This window comes from Sinocyclocheilus rhinocerous, unplaced genomic scaffold (assembly GCF_001515625.1).
Source record: "Sinocyclocheilus rhinocerous isolate Xijiao unplaced genomic scaffold, SAMN03320098_v1.1 scaffold23, whole genome shotgun sequence".
Classification (NCBI taxonomy): domain Eukaryota; kingdom Metazoa; phylum Chordata; class Actinopteri; order Cypriniformes; family Cyprinidae; genus Sinocyclocheilus; species Sinocyclocheilus rhinocerous.
Genome location: NW_015644367.1, coordinates 924643 through 936119, shown reverse-complemented (window position 1 = coordinate 936119; position 11477 = coordinate 924643). Strand labels below are relative to the sequence as shown.

Sequence of the window (11477 nt, the reverse complement as noted above, 5' to 3'; positions counted from 1 at the left end):
TGTGTGACCGTGAGGTTTGAGTGACTATTAATTACTCCAGTGCATTGGAGACTCACCGCACAGGCTTTGCTGGATAACGAGTCAAACTCCTGATGCTCTTTTGCCATCACCACCCTATAACTGTCATCATGTCATGTAACCCTTCTGTACAAAGCTGTACTCCAGTCTTCAGTGTCACAGGATCCTTTGGAAATCATTCTAATATGCTGATTTGGTGCTCAAGAAACACTTCTCATTGTCAATGTTGAAAACAGTTGTGCTGTTTGATATTTTTTTGTGGAAACCATGATGCATTTTTCTCAGGATTCTTCGATGAACAGAGTAGAGTAGAAAATAATCAGAAATTTTGGAAATCTTTTGTAACATTATAAATGTCTTTACTGTCACTTTTGATCATACGTGCATACTTGCTGAATACAATTAAATAGTCAAATGAGAAAAATCTCATTGACCAAACTTTTGAATGGTTGTGTGTGTGTGTGTGTATTGTAACAGCCAGTACAGTGCTTAAAACATAAAAAATGTAACAATATGTAACAATAAATCACTCAAACAAATTCTTAAATCAAGAAATTATTGGCCAGAGGAGCACTACTCCCTCAACTGAGTCTGGTTTCTCCCAGGTTTGTTTGTTTGTTTTTGGCTTGCTTAGTTGAGGTTTAAAAGACACTTAGTATTCAGTAATATTCATTTTACGGGACTGACACTATCGGGTGAAAACAAAACTAACTGAATTGAGCTGAATGATGACACTATAGAGCCGCTTTATTACTTAATCATCTTTGTTTTAAATTTGATTAATTTTGCAACGTCAACACTGTTATTGAACTGAATCGCATGAACATTGAGCTTCTCGAGCTGAACAACAATATAATTGTCTTGTGTAGAGCTGCTTATAGCTAAACTGAACTCGTATGATTATTACACAATTAATGAACAACAACTGAACTGACTTGAGCTGAATAATAACACTTGTTAGAGCTGCTTTACAGCAGAATTTTAACTTGTCAGAAGTTTGTGTCATTGATTTCTGTTAATTTTCTGTTTATTACTGTGAAGCTGCTTGGAAACAATCTGTATTGTATAAAGTGCTAAAGGCGACTTGACTTGAAAAGGTAACAAAACAATGTCTTAGGGTTTGAGCATAGCTTCAGGAAGTGGAAGCGTCATGGAGCCACCCAAAGAAACGTTAAAACGGTTGGCCCTCAAATAATGAATGATGATCACTTTGATGAAAATCAAAGTGTACTGCACAAAACTGGCCAGTAAGGCTGCACAGGAAAAGCCAATAAGCAAAAATGACTATGTGCAAGCACACCTGAAATTTTGCCAAAAAGCAAAATAGAGACACAATAAAAATGTGATTTTGTAATCAGATGAAGCTAAGATGGAACATCTGAGCTTCTCGCACCTTGTGTTCAGTGTTGACGTATGCTGCGGGTCTCTGCTATGGTGGTTAGCAGGGTCTGAGCCTCCTGTTACAAACAACAGGTAGGAAAGGATGGTGCAAGAACCGAGGAAATACTGCAAGAGAATCTCTTTCGGTCTGCAAAGATAGAAGCTTGGGAGTAAATTACCTCAAATATTTCAATGTCTTTGCTTTGTCACACTGACGGTGAATGGACACTAAACTGAACTATCTGTCTGCAAATTTAGCTTTTTGTTATCGATGGAAAAGGTGACTACAAAAAAGGAATCTATGCAAATAGAATTAAACTTATACTAAAAAGTGATTTTAAAATAATTTTTATTTATGACTATTTATTTACTACTAATAAATATTTTTTGAATTTGTTTTTCAGAAACTGTTTGCAAGCCACTTCATGTTAAAAATCCATTCATCGGGCACTTCTAAAGAGGTAATAAGTGTGTAATAATCAATGATCTTCATCATTTATAAAATAATAAATAAAAAACAACTTCTTGTGCATTCTTGATTGTTCAGTAACAAACGTGATCAAACGTGAACGTTTGAGGAGGAACCCCAGCTTTCAGTATTCTTCGACGGAACATTGGTTGATGAGTTACGCTAATCACTGCCCATTTTCCAATTCAATTTTTAACTTGGATAGCAGGCTTACAGGATACCAATGCTTACTTAACCGCTCATGCAAAAGAGAAAGAAAAACACCCTGGTAACTTCATGCTCTGTGTGGTTAGAGATTCGCCACTGTTCATTCTGTCAGGTCTTTCTGGGAAGGGTGCAGTCTCTTCTCCGGTCAGCTTGCCTTGGCTTGTTGCAGCGGGTGGAGGAGGTCCCTGCACCTTTGAAGAATTTGGCAGAGATTGCCTTCCCTCTTTGAAATGTGACAAATTGAAATGTATTGCAAGAGCACACTTGCTGAACAGGTTTTCGACTCATTGTGTGTCTGTACTGTACTGTCTAAAGGGCAGTTTCTCACCTAAATTTCTCTTTCCACTTGACAGGGGGAGGTTTTCCTTCGTTGGCAGATTTTATGTTTCCACTTTATATACAAAAAATGTTCGCACTCATATCAAACTTTTTAAAGTGCAAATGCTGTTTGTGTGAGAACATGGAATCATGTAGTATTAATCACATTTTGCTGTTTCATTATCTTAACATGACTATTGTTCTCTTTTCACTAGCATGTTTTTTTTTCTATAAAATGAATAATGGGTCATTAATTACATTACGAAAAGAGACTAGAGATGAGTAAACTAAAAACTAAATGTATTATTATTCATTACTAAAATCCTAAAATGACTTAGGACACTGGTTTTTGGAGCAAACATTTACAGTCTCTAGTGACCCTATATAAGTGTAATATAGAGGTGCTTCTCGGCTGCATTTGAGCTCCATTATCATTCTGAAATCTTTTTTTTTACATTTGTATGAAGTGAACACATACAAAAGAAAGGGCATAGCAATTTCCTTGTCTTCGTTATAATAGTATCAGTCAGCAGTCAGTCAGCTCTTGACATGTTCATGTTATGCAACAAAACATTGCAATTAAACCATCACACACATAGTAGGCTGGGGATTATGAGATAACTGCAGTTATAACCATGCAGAAGAATGGCAAGCTGTACAGATGTCCACTTTAGCACTCTACCTTTAGAAAAAAAAAATATGAGCAATGTAGCTCATAAAAGAGTTGATCTAGTCAGCTTTTAAAAGATTTTTAAAAGTTCAAGTTACAAATTAATAAAAAATATTTACACCGTAAAATGTGTAATTAAATGCAAGTTTATTGAAATGAATATTTTCAATGAGTGTTTAAAGGAACAGTTTGCCCAGAAAAGAAAATTTGCTGAAAATGTACTCACCCTCAGGCCAGCTGAGATGTAGATGAGTTTGTTTCTTCATTGGAACAGATTTGGAGAAATTTAAGCATCACTTGCTCACCAAAAGATCCTCTGAAGTGAATGGGTACCGTCAGAATGAAGATGGATTTGTTTGTTTGTTTTTTACAAACATGCAGCTTTTTACTGCAGAGGATCCACTGACTGGTGAACAAGTGATGGAATGCAATATTTCTCCATATCTCTTCCAAATAAAAATATCTTTATTTAAGTCTTGGATGGCCTGAGGGTGAGTAAATTTTCATTACATTTTTGGGGGTAAACTATTCCTTTAAGGTTGGCAATGATTCATGTAAAGAAGTGTCACAGAGAAAAATATTATGTGATTTTATTATTAATTCAGTATTTTTAAATAATTTTAAGTAATTAAGATTAATTAAGATGCTACAATATATTACAATGTAATGTCTCATTATTAGAAGATCTCAACTGTCATTGACCTATAGAGGGCGCACAAACGGAGCAAAATGCATTTCCATTCAGATTAAGTTTATGGAAGCATTTCCACTGTTATCTTCATTATGCACATTATCACGGGGATTATTAACAAAACAAATAACCTGTCTCATCTTAAAAGATAAAAGATAGGGAATTACCCCATTTATGACAAGTGATCTAAAATATAGGAGGAGAATCATATTTATATTTAAAATAATGTATATTTTCAGTTTGTTTTGTAAAGCCTTTACAATCCTAAAACCACTGACAAATATTTTTTTTCAATAACACTTCTGTTTCTCGTGTAATACTGATGTCAACAATTGTCACAGGCTCAAAGATGTTGGGACATGTTGACTAAATGATGGAGTTACCCTCAGGACAGCTAAGTGGGTGGTCTCCCCCAGGGTTGGGCAGGGTAGCCCCCCAGAACAAACCTGAAATACTGCCTCAATCATTTCAGGATATTTACCACTCTTTAATGATCTTACACACACACAAACAGGACAATCAAATTAAGGCAGAAACATATTTCTATTGACCATAAATAGACGGCAACTTATTTGGAGTATCTGTATCATGTCAAGTTACAGTAAACCTATTGTTGCAAACCTTCAAATAGCCTACTGTGATAAAATAAAAGAGACGGTAAGAAACTTGATCAGAGTTTGACACTGTAGGGGAAACCAGGGAGAATTTTGTTTAAACATCGGTAACTCACTGGATTTTTGCTCGATACCTATGTGAAAAAAATAAATAAATTATATAATAATTCAGTATCTGTCTGCTACAAAATAAAACTCATTAAAAATACTATTTATCACTACACTCTGTAAATGAATGTCAAATAGGCTACAAAGAGTGCAAACCTTCCAACTCCTTTACACTATACTGTAATTTTTTATAAACATGGATATTTTATAATTTATGCTGGAATTATCCAATTTAATTGTACAAAACAATTGTAGTTAAAGGCCTACCGTCATCCAACACCACTCTCATTTCACTTTTAACAATTTCATTCAAAATGGCAAAAAAAGAGAAAGAAACTTCAAAGCCTATACATTAAGGAGGGTGATGGTCAAGTAATGATTTCACACCATTCTTAAATGATGGTGTTACAACTAACAGCTCCCTGGTCTCCCCTACATTCACTTCATGATCACTAGAGTTTAATACAGAGATAATTCAGAGAAGGATTTAAATGACAAGGCACGGACAAAAACCACACACATAATGTGGTTAATTATATATGGCTTGCAGAGACAGTTTGTGTTAGAGCTGGATATTGGTTGGCTGGTTAAAAGAGAAAAGTACAAAGTAACTTTTTAAATCCATTCATCATGCCCTTACAGTTCCCGTAGGGGATTAAAAGGGGTACATAATCGGTCACTCAATGTTAAATGTATGGGAAAAGAGCTGGGCTCAGTCTTGACAAAATGATTTCTCAATGGCCCGGGAAGGCTGATTTACATAACAATTATGGGAACTGCATGGAACTACTTTTCTGCGGCTTTCTACATAATGAAAGACAATTTATTTCTTTATTCATAAAGAAGCGAGAGCTTGAACTTCACTGGTGTATTTTTGTATAATGCGATTTATTCTGTGTGATGAGTGACACTTCATGGCATAGCTGAAATATGAATGAAAAAATGTGACACCCCCTAAAAACACACAGATCATCCTTGAATGACCACATTGTTATAAAAGAAAATAAATGCTGTGTCATGATGATTGTTTTATTATCATAAACCTATTTGATTATAGGCTACAGAGTATATGAAAATATGCATTCAAATTTATTAGCTTGGAATAAATTATAATACAGATATATAAGACAATAATAGATATATAAGCACTCTATTAATCGTTCTTAAGACACTAATGCCTGAAATATAAATATTTATGTAGCCTACTGAATACATGGGCCCCGCACAGAAGAAAATCGTGTAGCTTTAAAGGCTCTCGCTTAAGCCCCGCCCCTCTGAATCAGCGGTCACATGACTCATAAAGTTTGATGTCCTGCCCAAACTTTCAGAAGTTCGGAGAAGAAGGGGGGGAAAAGTTAGTTAGGTTAGTGAGAGGGCTGTGATTTTCAATGCGCAGTACAGTCATTACCAATGTCTGCGTTAGAGGAGCCGTAAACTTTTGGGAAAGTCACACGGACAGCGCATTTAAAGAGTTCAAATACTTCAGAAGAAGTTTAAACGATAAACTTTAGTAGATATGCGCGTTTCCACACTTATTGGGGTGTTCTCGGGAAGCAGAAAAACACATCGTTGCCTACTTTTTTCGCAAGGCTTGGATAATTAATAAAGTGGACGGACAGAAAACGGCTTTGAGCTGTTTGGATTTAATTTTTCGGCGTTTTATGGTTGCAGGCAACTTTCCTGTTTACACCATTTCAGTCGGATAAAAAGAAGAACTCAGTTTTATCTGGAGTCATGGATCCGAGCCAGCACAACCCTCCTGCCGGCCATCAGATCGTCCATGTTCGGGGAGACTCCGAGACCGATCTGGAGGCTCTTTTTAATGCTGTGATGAACCCGAAAAACGCCATCAGCCCCCCTTCCGTGCCGATGAGGATGAGAAAGCTGCCAGACTCATTCTTCAAGCCGCCAGAGCCAAAGTCCCACTCCAGACAAGTAAGACCACCCCCACAGAAACCACAAACTATTTCCACAAAGTTTTCCTGCGCCTGACACTGCAACTGGCGCGCGGGGCCACTGCAGTTTCACGCGACTCTTCAGCCTGCAGATCGATGCGTCAGTCTTTGCTGATTATAATGGGGCGTTTAGTGTGTCGTAGCGCTAGCAATGTAGATTTGTTATGGCATGAACAAAGAACAGTAAGCACTGCATTGGGGAAACAAACAAACAATAAATAAATAAAGTGCATAAGCGGACGTATGTCACCATATGACAGCGGAGTAGCCTAAAGTAAAAATAATAATGACCATAATTTATAACAAATATAAATTATAATAAAAACAAATCGAGTGGTCATAACACAAAAATGTGTTATTCTTAGCCAGTGTTAGACTAACTCCAATGCAGGCTATGAACTATTCCACTGGACAAATAGCTGAACTGAAAGATATCGTTCAGAAAAGTAGCTAGTTTTCCTGCAACAAACACAAAAAAGTTTGATCTAATACAGAAGAAAACAGTCGTGTCTCTCTTATTCACCCCTAGCACTAGTTGAAGTGGAAAAAAGGGTACCATTGTGGCTGTACCATGGTACAGTGATGGTAGTACGTGGTACTTTGTCATATCAATCTGTATTCTTCGTATTTTGATACTTAGTGGGTTCAAATGTCTTGACCGACCGTACAAAGTCATTCACTTGCTGCATGCAAGTCTCTCTCAAAAGATAAGATTTATTTCCATGTTTGTTTTCAGTTTATGACAGGTAACCGTAGCCTAAACATTACACTTCATCCAGCGCTTTTTGTTCTGCCTTATACAAAACATTCTGTTACTTTTTTACGGAGAGTAACTTCTCTCAGAAACAAACGATTTAGTTCATGAGTGTGCTATTGGAATGATTCAGACTGAATCGTTTGCATATCCGTTTATACAGTTCATTGAGAAGAACCGACTCAAAAGAGTGATTCTTTTGCGATTCGGGCAGCGCTAGTCGTGATTCTAAACAGCCGACAGAAAACACAGACCCTACGACTTCATTCCTCAAATATGCTTTTCAGTGTTCTGTTCATTGCGATTACATCACTGACCTTTACTTTTAATGCTTTATCTTTCGATGAACCGTTCTGCCTAATGTACACTTGGACTTTGCAATTTATATAAGAATGGCGATACATAGACGTCCGTTTTATAAACCATAGGTGTATAGTCTAGTTTCTAGCTCTTGTTCCATGAGTTAAGATACATAAAATAGGTAAGCTATTTTTAAAGCTTAATTGGAATAATAATAATATCGTTATAATAGTTATCAACAAAAGTAATCGACTTTCCTCGGTTTTGGAATCACATCTCGCGCATGCGCATGTGTTGAGTTCTGCTGAGAAGTTGCCCCAGGACAGCCTGTTTCCTACTTAGCTCCTCCTAAAGTCTGCAGCGTAGGCCGCATCCGTTTCTTAAGTTTTTGTTATTGTAAAATGAGTTGATAAAACTAATGAAAGCAACACTTAGCTATGATTCAAGAGGATAACAGTGCCCTTGTGTAAATTTAATCCGTTTTATGTTTCCATTTTTTTGAGTTTTTTTGGGGGAAATTCGTTGTTATTATTATCCTAGTTCATATGCACTTTGACTTTCCCTTTATTGACTAGAAAGGAAATGAATAATTTCCCATACTTCACTAACCCTCCAAAGTTCACATACTTTAAAAATGATTTTAAAGCATTTTATTTAAATAACTTAACAATTAAAATGCAAAATCTGTTAATGTTTCTTACTCTAGATAAAAACATTGCTTAATTTCACTGCAGCAAACAAAACAGATTGTTTTCCTCATGTTTTCTTTTAAAAAGTTATAAGCTAGAGTAATTAAAGTTACAAAGAATGGTTTATGGTAACAAATTTTATATGTGGAGGACTTATGGCATCAAGAAAACATTTGTTACATATGAAAGGAAAGAAAACAAAACGCATAAGAAACAATGCTTTAACAATTATTGTAATTATTAATCATTGTGAAATTAATCATGACTAATTTATGTATTCATGCATTGTAACCCTAGTTTCTGTTATAATTTCAGCAGAAGTACAAGAGGAATACTTATTTAAAAAATATTTAGTATATGACCTTCACAATGGGGCATCTTTGCGTTACGTAGGTTGAGAATCATTGCTATATATATATATATATATATATATATATATATGTGTGTGTGTGTACACATGTTCTTTGTGTTGTAAATGCGACTTCATCAGTGTTTTGAATTATTAAGGTTTAGACATGAGTCGCTTTGCTATTTAAGAGACGTATTGCGTGTAGCCTTTTTGCTTTAAATCTAATCCTAATCTAAATGTCTTCTTTATGCTAAAATAATCCTCTATCCCTATACAGGCCAGCACGGATGCAGGTACTGCTGGTACCCTCACACCCCAGCACATCAGGGCACACTCCTCACCCGCCTCCCTGCAGCTGGGTGCAGTTTCTCCTGGCACCCTGAGCAGCATGGTTCCAGCAAACCCCCAGCCTCAGCACCTCCGCCAGTCTTCTTACGAAATACCTGATGATGTGCCGCTGCCCCCAGGCTGGGAGATGGCCAAGACCCCTTCAGGCCAGAGATACTTCCTAAAGTGAGTTGCTAATGTTGTCATGCTTGATATGACGTTTATGTCAACTTGGTTTGGTGCTGTTTTATGTCTTTTTTTAAATTAATAAGGCATTGTTGACCTTCAGATTGGGGTCGAGTTTGCAATGCTCCCAGTCATATTAAAGATGGAAGACTTGTTACATGTAAAGATTTACAACAAAGGTGAATTTTAGGGGACAGAAAGACTTGCAATGCTGCTTTGAAGTCGTGATGTTTCAAATACTGTTTCCGGGTCTAAGCCTCCACTCTGTTTCAGTTGAGAATACTATTTCAACAGCCATTTATGAGCACAATTTATTAATATCATACATTTAAACTAAGCTTTATAGAAACGACAGTATTCTGGCTCATGCCGTCCTGGATATATTTTAAAGGTCCCATGACATGCTGCTTTTTGGATGCTTTTATATAGGCCTAAGTGGTCCCTAGTACTGTATCTGAAGTCTCTTTCCCGAAATTCAGCCTTGGTGCAGAATTTCAGCCACTATACGAGCCAGTCCCACAATGAGCTTTCCTTTGGACGTGCCATTTCTGTTTCTGTAGCTTTAAATGCTAATGAGGAGGAGAGAGGCGGTGCAAGGTGGAGGGTGGGTGTGTGGCCTTAACCAGCTTGCGGACACGGTACAGTTTTTACAATCTTTCTTATTACAATTACATCAAGCTCTGCAATCTGGAAATGTGGATATCGCGTGCACCATAACACCAACAGCAGAACGGTTATCCAAACAACAAAAAAATGTGCAACACTCGCATTACAGTGTGTGTATTCACACACATACTTGATGCTATCTACCTTTACATTAGTGACAGTAACTGGGCTGTTCATATTAATGTTAAAAAACCTCATAAAGTGAAATTTTCATGCCATGGGACCTTTAACAATTCATACAAAAATTTATCACTGTCTGACATTTCAATAACTGAAACGCCTTTAAAGATAAAGTTTAGAATCAAGATTTTTCAGCAGTGTTACAAGACACTGTTAGTATATATTAGCACCATTTGTTGTTTCCTTTTGAGATTTAATAGAGCTTTTGGACCCAAAAACGGTGGTGTGTGACATCAGACTTGCAAGCTGATAGTTACATTAAGAAAATGACTTTGGTTTTTTATTTTAAATGTGCAGATGAAAGCTCATTTTTAATCAAAACTCCCAATAATTTTTTCCAGCTGGTTTATGTATCCTAGTCTTTATATCCTAGTGTGGTAGCCTGTGTGCCAAGGTTTCCTTCTCTGTGTGTGTGTGTGGGGGGGGGATACTTAGTCCTTCTGCGGATTGGGTTTCAGAGGGGAACAAAGGCCCAGTGTAGCAGCGTAGAACGTGTGGAGGACGGGCCGGCCTGGTAAACTCATCTGCCTGGCCACAGAAGCCTGTCCACAGGACACAGGCTGCACACAGGAGGAGTTAAAAGGGCAGATTTAAGGAGTACATTGTGTCTTTTTGATATGTCCCATTCAAGTTGTCATTATTTATTTAATAGCTGCTATATTAAGACCGAATTAGGATTTAATTTTTGAATACAAAGTTTCTGGGATGTCTGGAACTGTGACCCTCTGACCAATCGCTTCTAAACAAACATGATTAGCCTCCAATTTACTATGATAAAATGGAGAGCTTTTAAAATCAGATGTTTAGAAGAGGAACATCTGCTTCATTTGGACCAGATCTCCAGGAATTGTGCAAAAGGGGGTTGAGGGACAGGAAGGGGAAAACGCCATTTGTGTAGACCGCTCACAAGATCAAGGCTAATGTTTTGGAAATGTCACACAACTGCTAATGCATCCAACAATGAGGACACCTAATCCTTAAGAAACGGCTCCAAATTTAGTCTGGTAGTTCTCATTCTTCTTAAACAAAAAAATGAAGGAAACTTTAAGCAAACATTGAGACGTGTTCACTGCTACCTTTTTGAGTGGTCTGTGTGTGTCACCGTTTGATCTTCACCCTGTCTCTGTCACTGCTGAAATGCACAAATGAACATTTCCCCTCCTTTTTAACTCCCCGTTGTTTGGAGTTTTAGAGAAATGCAGGCTCATTTTATACAGTGTCTTATTGTTGTTGATCCTCGCTTTGTTTGTGGATAACTTTCCCACAGGAAGTTGACATGGTTTGTCAACAATTCCTCATTTTTGTAGTGAGCATATCTCTGTCACCACCTATCAAATTCAAGGAGCTGAAAAAAGAGTCAGATGTCGTTGAGCATCTTGTGGCTTGTTTCTAAGACAGTGTGTCAAGTTAAAAATAGTCCAATTTAAAATGTCTCAAGACCCATGTGTTTTGCTCTATTGCTGTGCACATCTTATGTAAACTCCTAAGAACATGTCTGATTCAGGGCAAGTGAATCTGAAACATATTTTTTGAGTGTTATGAGTATTGTTTCTAGGACAGTGTGTCAGGTTAAAAATAGTCCAACTTAAAATGTGT

General features: G+C 37.0%; 1 protein-coding gene across 2 annotated transcripts in view; it reads left to right on the top strand.

The window, feature by feature from the left end:
* The first annotated feature begins 5816 nt into the window (after positions 1-5816).
* The window catches only part of LOC107758259 (transcriptional coactivator YAP1-like), a 37662-nt gene continuing 32001 nt past the window's right edge, over positions 5817-11477 (top strand). For both annotated transcript variants that reach the window (XM_016575966.1, XM_016575965.1), the window contains exons 1-2: positions 5817-6410; positions 8800-9035. In XM_016575966.1, coding sequence (XP_016431452.1) covers positions 6210-6410; positions 8800-9035 — 437 coding nt within the window. In that variant the 5' untranslated portion in view covers positions 5817-6209. The remainder of the gene's footprint in view (positions 6411-8799; positions 9036-11477) is intronic.